This window comes from Ambystoma mexicanum, chromosome 3q (genome assembly GCF_040938575.1).
Source record: "Ambystoma mexicanum isolate Mex_15411 chromosome 3q, UKY_AmexF1_1, whole genome shotgun sequence".
Lineage (NCBI taxonomy): Eukaryota > Metazoa > Chordata > Amphibia > Caudata > Ambystomatidae > Ambystoma > Ambystoma mexicanum.
The window spans coordinates 1,071,646,788-1,071,662,437 of NC_090926.1; the positions used below are offsets into that span (position 1 = coordinate 1,071,646,788).

General features: G+C 42.1%; 1 protein-coding gene across 1 annotated transcript in view; it reads left to right on the forward strand.

Annotated features, from left to right (window-relative positions):
- The window catches only part of LRRC45 (leucine rich repeat containing 45), a 366,996-nt gene that overhangs the window by 272,244 nt on the left and 79,102 nt on the right, over window positions 1–15,650 (forward strand). The window contains exon 13 of the mRNA XM_069655316.1: window positions 9,295–9,365. Coding sequence (XP_069511417.1) covers window positions 9,295–9,365 — 71 coding nt within the window. The remainder of the gene's footprint in view (window positions 1–9,294; window positions 9,366–15,650) is intronic.

Below are 15,650 nucleotides of genomic sequence, written 5' to 3' on the forward strand. Positions count from 1 at the left end.
AACAGCCGACTATTGGCACATGTGGTGGAGCTGCCCACGCATTAAGGTATTCTGGGAGGAAGTCCTAGCATGGATCAAAGACATAGACGGCATACAAAGAGACGTTGATCCACGTTTGGTTCTCTTCGGAATGGAAAAAGACGAGGATGAATGGACTAGACTCAGGGGTCTTGCCCCACACCTATTACTAGCAGCCCATTCACTTCTAGTAACAAAATGGAAATCCAAAAAGGTTCCAAGTAAGAAGGAATGGATTAATTTGTCAACCAACATTTATACAATGGACTTGATCACGGCATCCCTACACAACAAAGCATCGCAATGCGAGATCTTATGGTCGGAATTTCGAGGCAAACGCCTCTCGGAGACGACAGACTCCCAACCCGAAGACACTACAGGACCTTAATTGAACCAAGAATCTCAAAAACTCTCAATACAGGACAGTTATGACCCAAGAATCAAGGAAACCTCACAATAGTGAACCGAACATTACCCGCTATGAACATGTTAACAGAGAAAAGATGCCGCAATGATGTCTGCCCAACCATGGGGAGGGAGGCGGGTGGGTATGGGGTATGTTATACTGACTGTTATTACTAGAGATCGGAAACGAACACAAGGACGATCAATTGTATAATGAGACTCTAGTTTTGTTCTTTTGAAGTAACCATATGCTAACAGAGTTGTAACAAGTGAAATGCTCAAATCTTTTGTTAATCTTTTTTTGGTTCTTTTTTTATTTTTTGTTTCAAAATCAATAAAACCAAATTAAAAAAAAAAAAAAAAGCAACAGGACAAACCCCAAAGACTACCAACCAATAGCTTTATTGGATGTACTAGGTAAAATCTATGCGATTTTACCTTCAACACCAACTACTTGAGTGGATCAACTTAAACCAGCCTGTTGATCTTAGCCAATCAGGCTTTGTCAAAGGCGTGGGGTGTGGGCTGAATCTGAATATGAAGATGGAGGCCATAAGAACTTGGAGAAACGTATACTTGGCCCTAATAGATTTCTCACATGCTTTTGACAGCATTGACCGGGAAATTCTTTGGACGAAGATACACAAGTGGAATTGTCCTGTAAGTATGCTATTGGCCATTAAAGAGCTTCATACCAATACTGAAGTTAGGATTAGGTTATACCGGGCGGGAACCCTGTCAACCGCTATAAGAACATACTGCGGGGTAAAACAAGGGTGCCCCTTGGCCTCAACAATCTTTAACTTGTTTCTATCCGATATTGGTGTAACTATTGAGTGTTCCGTCGTTCCCACCGAAAATACATGAGTATCATGTTAGTTGGCTTCTTTATGCGGATGACTAGATCCTGTTGGATACAACACCAATAGGACTTCAACGGAAGTTGCTCGCTTTAGAGGAGTATGTCGGGACCAATGGTCGGCATCAATACAAGCAAGTCAGAAATCTTGACATTACAAGATCTTCGGAATGGTACAGCACGTCTCAGAGCAAAGTTTTGATGGCAATTGGGCAAGGAGACCTTGAACATCGCAGCACACACCAGATATTTGGGCATGACGATCAGTTCCAACATCAATGATGGACATTGGCATGAAAATGCTAAAATCGAGTGTCGACAACTAGCAAGTCAAGCAGTCGTGCTAAATAACAAGTATGGCAAGTTCGCATTAAAACTGGTAGTCACTTTTTACAAACAAAAAGTAGTTCCGACATTAATCTTCGGAGCTGAATGTGCCTTGGGATGCCCATATGAACTTTGGGCCACCCTTGAAAACATATTTTGGACCAAGGTACTATGGCTACCTAAGGGCACTCCCACGGCGTGCATTTGCTACGAACTATATTTAATCTCAATAAATGCACACATTTGCTGCAATACCTTAACACACTACCTCAAAATGACCATGGAAAACAATCCACCACAATTTAAAATTTTACTTACCCTGGGACTGGAAATGAAAGTGTACATTAAGACTGTGGTCAGAACGCTGTGAGGAAATCCTGAAAGGTAAATATTGAAACTGTAACTCTTCACACCAATCTAAACTTGGCTAAGAAACAACTATGGAGACGTGATTGGATTGCGACGGGGGAACAAAGACGCAATGACCGGATAATGAATAACGTGCCAAGCGAAGCTAAATCATTTAACGATCTACAAACATTTCTGGTGCTATTCCCTGATTGACACCGTTGATCCTTGTATATGAACCTTTGGCTAAATCTATTCAAGACTAAAGAGAGGTTGTCTTTGGACAAAGCATGCAGAGATCGAACAAACGTGCATGCTTTGTACCCAACAAGACAAAACTTTAAAACATCTCATGCTCTTCTGTACGACTCTTTGCACAGAAAGAACACGGCATCTGGGGGCCATAATTGCAAAGAGATAGTCCTTGAGGGCTGAGAACTCGTGGCAAATGCTTTCGATGAATCCGACAGGAAATTAAAAATTGCTTTGACTTTTTTCCTGGAAGACATATGGAATCGATTAGCACTAGTAAAAGACAGTATGTAAAAATTAATAAGTGCTATGTTCCAAGGATTGGCTTGTTAAGAATTTCTCTGTTCCTTGGTTGTGATGTAATGTGAAAAATGAGGAGACATCATTTTACAAAAAAATGCTGTATGCAATAATCTGTATTTTAAAGGTTTGTAACAAACCATACAAAAAAAATAAAAAAAATAAACTCCCACTTGCACCATCACGCAATGTTATGATACACCTTATGTATAGACCCCCAGGCACAATAACCACCTTTGAGGAAAATATTACACACCTCCTTATGGCAAACACCAAACCAGACTCCCAAATTATGTTGCTGGGTGACCTCAATCTTGGCTTAGGCGATATAAAAGAGGACAACGCCCTCACCCTTGCTAACTTGCTGACAGAACTAGGCTTCACGCATCATATAACTCTACCCACACACAATAAAGGAATATATTTAGACTGGCTCGCAGGTGTCAATTGCGATACCAAAATTCTATCTAACATACCTTACGCGTGGTCTGACCACCATATCATCTCTTTCACCCTACAGGGCACAACGCAGCCTAATCATGGTGACTCAATTGCACCACCTGCACCGACTAGAAACCTATGTAATGTCTCAGTTGAGAAATTACTGCCACTACTTCAACCCATTATAAACCATCCCAACACCAACCTATCGCTCCTTGTAGAGCTCTACAACCAAACTATACTCCATGCCTTTGACACAATAGCCCCACTGAAAAAGCTAAACCAAGTGCACATCTAAACTCCTGATTCACCCCTAACCTCAAAACCTTAAGTCAGAACAAAAGAAAGGCTGAAATTAACTGGAAAAAGAACCCCTCAACTTAGAACAAATAATTATTCACAAAAGCCTCCACTAGCTACAAAATTGCCATCCACCAGTCAAAAAGTGACACCTATAATGATAGAATTAATAAAGCAAATTCATCCACGAGAGAACTCTTCATTATACTTGGAGAATTGGAATCTCCTATACCACACCCAGAAACTTGCAGTAAAGATCTGCCTTGGTGCACCAAGATTCAAAAAGCGCTGCTGGACAAAATAATGCTTCTTGAAGCCAAAATTGAAACAAAAAAGGTGAGCCTCTCATCCGACTCTGATTTACACGTAAACCATAACCCTACCACATCATACAACGAATTCAAGTTCGCCCCTCTCACTATTAAGGAAGTAGAGGATCTAATAACCAGCTTCTAGCCATCCAAATGCCAGGGGTGATATCTGTCCTGCACCGATTATCAAAGAGGCAGCAGGGGATCTCGTGCCATTCATCACCACTTTAATAAATTCATCCTTTAAATCCAGGACAGTCCCAATCAACCTAAAAGACGCCTGGGTTCTCCCTCTATTTAAAAAAAAAAAAAAAAAAAAAACCTTGCCTTGACCCTAACATCCCCACTAATTACAGACCGATAACGACAGTACCATTTCTCTTAAATAGCCTTTACAAGGCTGCATACCTACAGATACAGGAACATCTCGAAATTAACAATCTTCTAGGGTTTTAGGCCTAGACATGGCACTGAAACAGCCTTATTAGGCTTAAAAACACAGATGGACGATATACGAGATAAAGGCAATATGGCCCTCCTTCTCTTACTAGATTTATCGGCCGCGTTCGACTTAATCACAAAGTCTTATGCAAACGCCCTAGCAACAGCAGTCAACTTCTCGACCAAAGACATCACCTGGATTCAATCCTTCTTGGATTACAGAACCAGGACTGTTTTCGAACCGACTGCAGCTGCTGAACTTGCCCCGTTCACGTGTGGCGTTCCCCGGGCTCATGTGTATCCCCTACACTTTACAGTATATTTACGAAGCCCATGTTCGATAACCTGGACTATTTGGGTGTCACCTACACCAACTATGCAGATGACACCCAAATCCTCATCCCCATTACTGGACACTGACACTTACACAAAACTGCTCAACAACATCTACTCAATCTTTCAAGAATGGATGGTCACACACAGCCTTTGTCTTAATGATAAAACTGAGCTACTTCTCATTAGATATCAGCCCAGATTAAATAAACTAGACACTCAGTTCAAAGCCTTCAACGTAGATGGTATCAAGTAAAATATTTCCAAGGTAGTGAAAACACTTGGAATTTACCTCGACTCCTCACTTACCTTGACTAAACAAGTCAACGCGACAGCCTCTGCCACAGCATATACCTGCAGGCTTATCAACGCCTGTAGACCCTTTCTATCAACAGCCTGCTGCATGACCCTGGCAAGAGCGCTTATTCTATCAAAATTGGACTATTGCAATGCCTTGTACTTGGGAACCAACAAACGAAACCTAAAAAAACTGCAAATACTCCAAAATAATGCATTAAAGTCAGCACTAAACATCCCAAAATCTCACCACATCTCAGAGGTGAGACGAAACTCCCACTGGCTTTCAGTCAAAGATGGATTAAAATTCAAAACATTAGCTCACACACACACGGCTTACCAACTGAGCCCCTAAATATCTGGATTGATTTATCAGCAATGTACCCCACCGACCCACTAGATCCTCACAAGCACATTGCATCAAGGTTCCCATATTTAAATTGGAAAAAGCAGGGGGCAGCAGCTTCCCCGTACTAGCAGCTGAAGCCTGGAATTCGCTCCCTGTAGCCCTAGGAGCAGAACCATTGTATTATTGCTTCAGGAAAAATGTCAAATCCTGGCTCCTTTCTGAGGACGTACAATAATTGTCTTGACCACTATCCAAAACTTGTATATATATCTCTGCTTCACCTTTGAGTTTTTTTTTTATTGCTGTACCCTATTTGTATGTTATGTAAATATTAAATATTATGTTGTAAACTATGCAATGCGCACAGATACCTGAAGGGTTTGGTGCGCTATATAAATAAATAAATAAATACCCTGCTCGGACCGAGGCAGTAGTTTGTACTCCACATATTTTCTAATGTCGAAGGACAGAGGTCTGAGACCCATCTTGGATCTGTTCAAGATAGTCACTCTAGCCAAGACCCTCCAGGCCCTGGACACGAACAACTGGCTACTCTCCCTAGAACTCCACAATTCTTACTTGCAAGTGACTGTCCATAAGAAGCACAGGAAGGGCCTGAGATTCAAAGTTGGGAACTGTCGCTACCAGTTCAAAGTCCTACCTATCGTTTTTTCTTCGGTACTGTGGCGAATCGCAGGAATTCATCCCTTCTCCCAAAGGGAGATCCCCCTCCTCCTCCATGAGGCTAGAGAGATGAGCCCGCTCTGCAACACACTCCCTGGGGGTCGAGGCAAGTAGGACCTCAGCGGGAGAGACTCCCCCCTTCAGGGACAAGGACTTGCGTTCCTATGAGGAACTCCCTCAAATCCATCCCAACAATAACTTTTTGAAAATACCCTTTGAAGATTGGTATGAAGAAAATATCAGTACGTGTTACTCTAATTTTGAAAGTGCAAATATTTATTTAAATGAAGTAACCCATATAACTGGGACGAAGAAGAGTATATGGAGAGAAGGGCAGAAACCACCTGACACAGAGAGAGGGAAGTGCGCTGGGGAAATACCACGCTACATCATAGGCGAGAGGGGAGGAGATTGGATGGAGAAATCCTGCGAGTTACAAACAGATAGGAGACCTGATGCAGAAGGGAAGCTGGACGAACCACGTCCTGTACTGAGACAGAAACGAGGAACTGAGTTAGACGCACTGCATCTTGACACTGCAAGACAAAGTGCTGGCGTGTTCACAACATGCCTATGGTGGACCAGAGGTCCTCTAAACAACGCTGACACCACTCCACAATAAAGTACACAGGACCTTAACTTAACTGTATTGAAGATACTGCACGGCCATCCAGGACAAGAGGAGAGAACCGACCTGAGCGAATGAAAGCCCCGGTGAGGTTATCTCTGCAAACACCAAGTAATTGGGAAAACTGGAGACCAGGGAGGGGTAAGCAGAATCATTGCTGCTCCAATCATACTTGTCCCAGTGAATTCTAAGAAACGGTATCATTAAAGCCCAGAGGGGTAAACGTGAATCCTTACAAGACCAATCCTACGCATCCTAGTGTAGACAAGTAGAGTAGAATACTGAAACCTAACTGAGTGAAAGAGAATCATTATCGCCAGAGTCAACAAAGAAGACCTCTCTGTGGAGAGAACCAAGAGGAAGGGAATAAAATAACACTTTTGAAAGAGAGAAGTACCCAAGCCATGTTTAAATTATTGAAGTAGTTGCATGAACTGATCAAAAGAGTCACCAGAGATTATTTGAACATAAAGTATTGACTAAAGTTTGTGGAAATCAATATACCAGGAGAAGGAAGTCATTCTCCTGTCCTAAGTTATTTTAGCGTTGGGGCCAGTTGAGGTAAGTTTGGACGGTGGACAGATACTGCTTCTTTCTTCGTCCATTGAATATCGCCTGTCACTGCCTGATCGTGGTGACTCCTGTTGCAACCCATCTCCACTCCCTAGAGGTATCCTGTTTTCTTCATTTACTGGCAGGGGTATTCAGCTGGACAGTGCCTGGAACCATAATACAGGTATCTTGACTGACTAAAACTATATCCTGTGTCTAAAAAGAACCTCTGGACCCGCGACCCCTGCTCCTCCCTCGACTGGACAAAGCTCAGAAGAATATATCCCCAATGGAATTTGGAACATCATGAGTGGTCTCTTGAGAAATCTGAGTAAGGTGGGTAAGTTGACACTCATGTCCCCCCTAACCTCCTCTTCTACCCTTATCCTCCATCGGGTTACATGGGCATAAAGTCCTGTCTCCAACTCTTTTCAGACTTTGGTCAGTAGTGCTCTAGTCAATGTTCCCCCTCCTCGATCTACCTACCCTACTTACCCAAACCTTCATTAACTTTTTGGAACTCTGAATCACAACTACTGACATTTTATATCACATAATAGATCTACCTGAAAAGTAAGAACTGATGCACTATACCCCAATCCAACTCGGGGCTGGACCTATTCAGTAATAGGGAATTTTAGTGTTAAAGATTATTCTAGATTATTCTAGCGGTCATGCTCTGATATTTGTGTGCAACAAAGGCATACAATTCGCAGACACTAAAAAATAATCCAACAATGTATTTGTATGCATGAGAAGAAAAGGAATAGTTGCGCTCGCCAGGATGAAGAAATGGCCAAACCTCTACCCGGCTCAAACCTGACATTCCTTTACAAAGGGCTTCCAAGGCCTTATGGTTATAATTATAATTGTTCTTGTATAACACGATTAATACCAACGAGTGGTTTCTAAGAGCGGTATCGAGATTCGAACCTGTTGCACTATGTTGTCTTGCTTCCAAGACAAACACGTTGCCCCTGAGCTATGGTGAAATAGGGTTGGTGTGATCCAATTTGAGGGAAAGAACCAAATTCCAGCCTACCCGTATTATGATTGTTCCTACCACAGAATGTGCAGTATATCGAGGCAAATATTTTTTATCTTCATTTTTGCCATTAAAAAGAGAATAATTAAACAATTTACTTCCACCAACTGACTGTCCATCCTCCTTTAAGTCTTGTTAATGGTAAAATGTAGTGAGGTTTAGTAATATTGCAACCCCTGTGTTTTCCAGAACCAGGTGAATGAAACCAGAGGTGATGCACTTTAGGTTTAAATCTGATTTTTTTTTATCTCCCTTAAAAAATGAGTAAACCTCTTACAAAAAATCAAAATGCATACTCTAGAACAGTCATAAAACATGACTGTATAAGAGCATGCCATTAAGTGCCACTCTTCCTACTCCTGTCGTCTTCGTCTGCTCTCACAACTTTGCATGGTTTTAGTTGATGTTTCTTCCATTCTGTTGACTGCTTGGGTAGTTGGTAGGAATTTGAACCTGCATCCACTTCAATGTGGTTACCTACTTCCAATGCCACTTTATTTTTATTCACTTTGCCGTAGACCCATTAAAAGTGAAGATAATACTAAATGCGACAGCTCGTTTATAGGGATTCTTTATTTGTTCAAGGTGAGTTGTGATTTCACAATGATTTTCTGCATTGCAGTGTTATTGGGGCTATACAAGGGAAAATCTTTAGTCAAGGAACACTTAACTGAACCTCCGACATGGGTTGTATCTTTAATGGGAATTCTTTCTTCTCTTACAGTAATGAAATCTTATAGTATCGGAGAGCAGCCCCTTTGCAAAAAATATAGTAAAAACCCTGTGTGTGCAAACTGATTTAATTTTCTGTGTTTCATGGCATTATAACAGTATTGATAATGGTTTTATATTGTTTTCAATGTCAACAACCTGTATCACAGTTAACATGCCTCTAATGCAAACAAGGTTATTAATTTTTAGGACAACATTTATATACTGTGCTCCTGTTAAAAAAAATGTAATTGTAAAAAAAAAAAAAAACGTAATGTGTGTACTCCTGTTTCATGGGTATTCTCAGCTCAAGAGCAGTCTTCATCAGTAGGGGTCATGCATGCCCCATTTTTCCAGCAGTTGGGACAACAGTTATTAATGAGTGCAGATGTCTATAGAAAACTGTCCAGTTAGTTTAATCTTTGAAAGTTAGTGTAATTTACAGTGTAGTCATACGTGAGATCTAGATACAGCATTTTAGGGTGCGGTACGTGGGTCAAAATCTGGGTCACCAGTCACTGTAATTCTGGAATTTGTTATCTTGCAATGTGGTGTGTAAATCACTGGAACAAGACTGGGCCCATTGTTTTCCATTACCTCCTCATTGTTACAATGGTGCAAAGAAGGTTTCTGCACTGAGGCACAGCTAATTGCACTAGCACACCACCTCACTCTTTTTTTCTATTAACCTAGAACGTCTGGATGCTGAGAAGAAAAGGTTCAAGCAGACACTGGAAGACTCGGATAACCTACGGCAGAAAGAGGTGAGAGTGCAGAACAAATGATTGGTATTCTGGAGTGGCTAAGCATCCCTATTGTGCTGTGCCCCAGAGGGAACACTTGCAGGCCACTCCTGCAATCAAGAATAACGGTCCCCATCCTACCTCTGCTCCAACAGCTCATGCCATAAACGCATAGTTCACCCCCTGCACACCTGGCTCATCTCATCTCCGATGCCTTAGCTCATTCTTTAAACTTCTAGATCATCCCATTGCATAGGAACAGATAGTTTGAAAGGTAATTATGCTAGTTTTTTTTCTTTCTTTTTAGATAGCCTCTGGAGGCGCTGACTTAAACTCACACTTAAGTTCCTCTTCCCACCATATATAGTATGCATAGTTGAACAGGGCAAAGAAAAAACTAGAAACCGTCTTAATGATACTAGTCCATATCAACCGGGCATGTTGAACATTAATAGAATGTGATGTTGCAGCAGACAGTTCCTAAGCATAGGATTGATCACTGGTTGATACAGATATATATATATATTATTTGACAAGACCCATTGGGAGAAACGTAGCAAACCGAAACACTCTGGTGCTCATACTTGCGAGAAACTAGTCTGGTCCTGGTGGCTTTCTTGAACCCCTGCCTCCCCAAAACAACTCAGAAGGTGACTCTGGTAAGACCGTTTCACTTTTGAGTGACACCTCTGTGCATCCTGCTGCCTGCTCTAAATCTCTGCTCAGAGTTACAGTTCTAGTTGGGACCCGTACAAGGAGTGGGGAGGCTTGCTGCCAGCTCACTTTGTCCTGACTCAGTACTCCTGTCCGGGCATTTGAAATTGCCTGCACGCTGAATGGTAAATCATTTGACCCGACGTATCTTTGCTGCAAGGGGGTCCTTCTCAGCTCAATATAATCACTTGGTCAAGGCACGGACACTGATGATGATGATGATGATGATCAGTAATAAGAGGTGTCTATGCCTCCTGATACTAGCCATGACGATTGGGGTGTTATTAAAGGTGATCCTGAGTAGACTTTTAATTTTCATCAAAAAATGTATCCACCTTACGGGCACAGAAATATCAGAGTGAGTGGCAGGAGGACTTCCGAAACTCACTAGATCCCTCCAGACCCGGGAGATTTGGCTTAAGCTGATGTATCAATGGCACCTAACACCGGTTATACTAAACAAGATGTTTGCACGAACCTCACAACTTTGCTGGAAGGACTGTGGGGGGAGGGGCTCTTGGGCTCACATTTGGTAGGAATGCCAGAAACTGGACACCTTCTGGAACTCCTTTCGGCAGGCCATGGAGCAAGTCTTGGGACTCGAGGGGGTGGGAACAGTGGGATTAAGATGTTAGGCATAAACCGGGAGGTAGCGGACCTTCCTATGAAATCGGCCCGCAGAGTCTGTTATCATGATGTCTGCTGCAATGGTGCAGGCGTGCAAGTGGAAGTCCAAGGAACCCCCCCTCACTCCCATTTGACTGCGAGTGGGTAACAAAAATCTGGTCAGTCATTGCCATGGAATGGCTTACATACTCCATTCAGGGTCAACACATGAAGTTTGAATCGGACTGGGCTGCCCTGATATAATTTCTGAAGGGAGGGGCGCGCAGAGCCTGGTGCCCCAAAAGCATGTCACTGTTGGGTATTATACTCCGTCAGGAGGACTCAGATCCTGGAATGTGAGAAAAGCTGAACTGACTAAGGGCTCTTCAGAACGAATGTGTGTTGGTTTGAACACTCTACGCCTCAAATATAGCACCCCTGTGAGGGGGGCAAATGCTCGATATACTGCTCCTGGGCAGGGTAAGAGGGGGGAGTTGGGTCTCGGGGCTTGTTTAATTTTATTCCTTTATATGGCAAAATGTTAATAAAAAGCAAGTTGGGGGGGGGAAAAAAACTGTATCCACCTGAGGACCTTGTGTCTATTGCAGACCTGATGTTCAAGGTATCTACTGAGACTCCCTATGCATCAGAAGTAAGCAGCAATGAGGGAAAATTGAAACCAACTATAGCTTTGTTTTTAGCCCCCATGTATGTCTTGTAGGTTTCTTGAAGGCAAGAGAAAGGATTTCAAGTTTCTGATGCTTTTTAAAATTTTATTTTTACAAAACCTTTTTGTAAATTCCTCGTTTTACAGGTTCCTCAACAATTTACATAGAATATTGCTTTTTTGTTACATCCGTATTACATGCAATTCATAGTTAAAAGCAATATATAACAATAGTAAAATTCGGAAGGTAAACAAATTAAGTAAAGTTAACAGAACTACAAACTAATTCCAAATATTTTCGATAGATCAGAGACGATTCTAATGGACACTATCTCCCCTGCAGATTTCTTATATTTGTAATGTCCATTTTGGGACCTCTAGCACCGGGTGGTACTATCTACTACCTCAGTGCCGTGAGGATGTGATTGGAAGCCTCCAAATGGCAGTGTCCAGTGTAATTGTGTGCTGCCCGCCCCTATACCGACAGTTCCTTTTCCGACACTACAGGTTTTGAGTCTTCACAACACACTTCGAGCTGTTGGCACGCTAGGTCCGGCAAGTGTAAATTCAGTTTTTTCTTGTTTAATTTGATATGATTTTCCCCAATTTATTTTTGCTAAAAAGAGTAAAATCTTCAGGTTTTGAGGCTTGCAGGAAGTGGCACATCACAATGTCCATTATGGAGACCAATGGCTGCTGCTTATGGTGCCTAGTGTCCCAGCATGACCGTAAGGAATGTGATGCGTGTCGGGAAATCAAATCTAAGGGTGGGGTGTTCCTGTGAATGCCGGTTCCTGAGGTCCCAGGAGAAGGCTAAAAAGTCGGCCGCCGGAGGGCCGTAAGGGTTCCTCTGAAATGGAGAGGACATACTCTGAGCAATTGTGCAGGATGTCACTGGCCAGAGTACCTATACTAGTTCCAGAAGGAGACATGGTAAAAGGTCTTACTTTAGGAGTGCTTTTCGGCCCTCTAGGCACATTCACTCCGATAGGAGAAAAGAGAAGAAAAGAGAAGAAAAGGAGGAAGACTGTTGCTTCTGCCAGGCAGGCGTCTGTCAGGATAGTGGTAACTGCTGTCACGAAACCGTAGGCACCTGTGACCTCTTTAGTGCTTGGGGGTGCCAGATTCATCTGGCGCAAGATGTTGGTTTAGTTTGCTGAAATGAGGCAACAGCTGATGGCGTCCACTCCCACCTTGCCTCATATGCAACCCTATTTAGAGACAGTGCGGCATAGCCTGGCGTCACCAGTGGTGTCGGACGCCCCTGATACCAGGCCTGAGGAAGCAGATACTCTGGTTGTCGACTGGTTTGGCATGTCCTTCTCCGCCAACTCTGTGGAGTCAAGGGCCGTGTTGCAGGAGGTCGGCTCCTCACCAGATACAGTGCTGGAGGTGAATTGGAGACCTTTGGGCTTCAAAGCACAGGATACAGTTTTGAAGTCGCAAAGAAAAGATGACCTCCTGGGCAGGTAGGATGTTGGTAAATTTGAAATTGGTCACTGGGAGAAGCATTGCTTCAGAGCCTATAAATATTTTAGGGGAAGATCTGAAGATGTGGATGGGTTTCCGAGGGACATATAGGATTGCAGTGGATTGGAAATTTCACCTGAGGTTGTCCTTTGACCCTGTACCTACAGGCCCTAATGCAGAAGGTTTCTCTTGTATGAGCCTCAAGAGCAAAGCCTTCGATTTGCATGTGACAGAGTTGATATGGGAGAGAAGGATAAGCTTACAGATGTGTACAGGGTCTCATATAGGACAGCCTTTCGGTGAGTGCTTAAAAGATCCTATCGTGGATGTTTGGGAGAAGACTGTCTGTCCCTGCTCTTAGCAGAACAATTCTGAGGAAGTACAAACTGGTGAGGGGGATCCCTCATACTTATTTGATCAGCAGCTGTAGACTCGTTAATTTCATAAAGCAAATTCTAGATGCCATTGTGAGGGGTCAGAAATGTGAGGCGGATAACTTGGTTTTTCGTAAGATGCCATTTTATTAACTCAAAAGGGTTTGACAAATGCCTCACTATCTCTACCCTGAAGAGCATTCCTCTGCCTATCAAAGTAAACTAAAGGAAACACTCCAACAAGCCTTTGGGCAGTTTGGGATAATGGTATAGTAGCCATTTTCTATTTATTTCACATCTCTGGGTTCTCGCCCATATAATAATTCAAAAGGGTAAACACCTGTGGATGACTGAGGAGTTTTTCTGATGGCAAACAGGGCCCACAGTATCATAATGTCCCAATGTTTCCCATCAGCTTCCACTAGTTTATTTAAGACGGGTTTTAATGTTTGCCTAACTTGGAGATTTCTAAAGGTCCTACTGTATCCATCCCTATCCTTGAAAAGGGAATGTCTATAATCGGCTAGGGTTGTAAGCGGATTGGAGGAGGAATTTGAGTACTGGCTTTCTGACGTAGGGCACATGTGCTGACTTAATTCTTTGTCACTATAAATTCCTGGCCAATAGAATCTATTCACAATTTGTGCTTGGGATTTTGCAGTTTATAAATACCCTTCTGTTAAATGGAAATTAGCCATTTCCAACACAATATTTTTATGGCTTTTAGGGATTCCAATTTGGGACCCGTTTGTACCTGCAGGTCCGCTATACTGAAAGACGCAGGGAAACCCTCTGAACCAGGGTATTATCGAACCAAAATATACCGAACATTTTCAGAGGACTCTATTTTAATATAACGTATCAAAAATATTTATTATCCTTGATACAAAATTTGCAAAAATGAGTGTATCATAAATTACTCAACACTCGCAATTACATAAAGCTTGCAGGAAACTCAAAATCTAAAACATTGCAGATAACCAGACACATTACTGCAATGGACAATTCATTCATTCATCTACATACATTCTCATACATACAACAGACACATCCACAAAAATGTGTTTGTTTTTAGATGTGAAAAAGATATTCAAATGACATGAAAACATGTTTACTAGAAATGTCATGCTATATCAGAAATTTAGAAACATGTTGTTGGACTGACTCTAGATAATAATACAATTATCAAATCACATCTCCAACATTCTTCGGTTTCCGACCGGTTTCGACGTGATGGATTATTAAGTCCACGTCTTCATCAGGGAATCCTAACAGGTGTACTAAAACAAAGTGTACACATACTGACATTAATGCACAAAACCAATGAACAATACAATAAATTAAAAAAGGAAAATATTTTGTTAAACATCACCTGCAACAACCAAGTTACACTAACCTAATAGGTATATGTGGAAAAACCAAATAAAATAAAATTCACACATATCTATGTGCGCTGATTAATATTAAGTGTCCTATCTTTCTGAGTGCCAAAAGGTGGGTGAGGCCAGGGGAATCCGAGCCCTGTCAGCTGTGTGGGGGCTGTCGGCAAGGAGGTCCGACTGATATAGCACTGGTAGATGGGAGGCACAGCAAAAAATGAACAATTTTGGGTGAAGGAAAAAGAACACAGGCTAAATACTGACACAATTTTTAATCGCTGGTGTCATGGGCGTCAAGGAGTGTTCCTGCAATGAAGTGTCGGCAAGACATAATAGGTCTGTGATGGACAAAAATGAAGTAGTCACTATTTAAGAAATAGCATAGATAAACCTTTTGTGTAGATGGTATTAGTCTGACTTCTGCTCACCTAGCACATGGGAAGCAGTCGTTTTATGTTCCCATTTAGGCCTGCCACAATACGATTTTTTTAATCGGTGCACAGCATCAAATGACTGGATAAGGCTGAGATGCTAATTGTAGGAGTAGTGTAATTACCACTTTAAGCTTCTCTTAAGTAGAATCTGCACGAAAGTGAGAGAAAATAAATAAATAAAAAGTGAGTGAATGGATGGAACCAAAAAGAAAGAAATCCGTACTCTGTAGAAGATCTACTACATGCAGTGCATTATAGAAGCACAGATCGGCTGCATTTTACTATCGGCAGCGTTTGAAAATAAGCTGCATGGAAAATGTGGGCTACATTTAAGATTGGCCATCAGAGCTGTTTTAGTCTGCTAAAGGCTCCACTATTAAGTGAGTAATGAGACCCATCAAACTCTGTGGTCTCACAGCAGCTCTAGACCGCACCCATGCGAAGGTAAAAGTCCCCAATGCTAATGGTGCATTAAATAAGATGCGGTCCCTACAGTTGGAAAAATCAGCCTCCATTGATTCTCGTACAGAAGTGTAAAGAAAAATAATTGCTTCGAAAAGTGATGGCTAATGCTGTGAAATTAACCTCCACTTATGTTATGTTATGTTATTTTGCACTTATATAGCGCCTTATATACCATTGGTATGGTCTGAAGGCGCTGG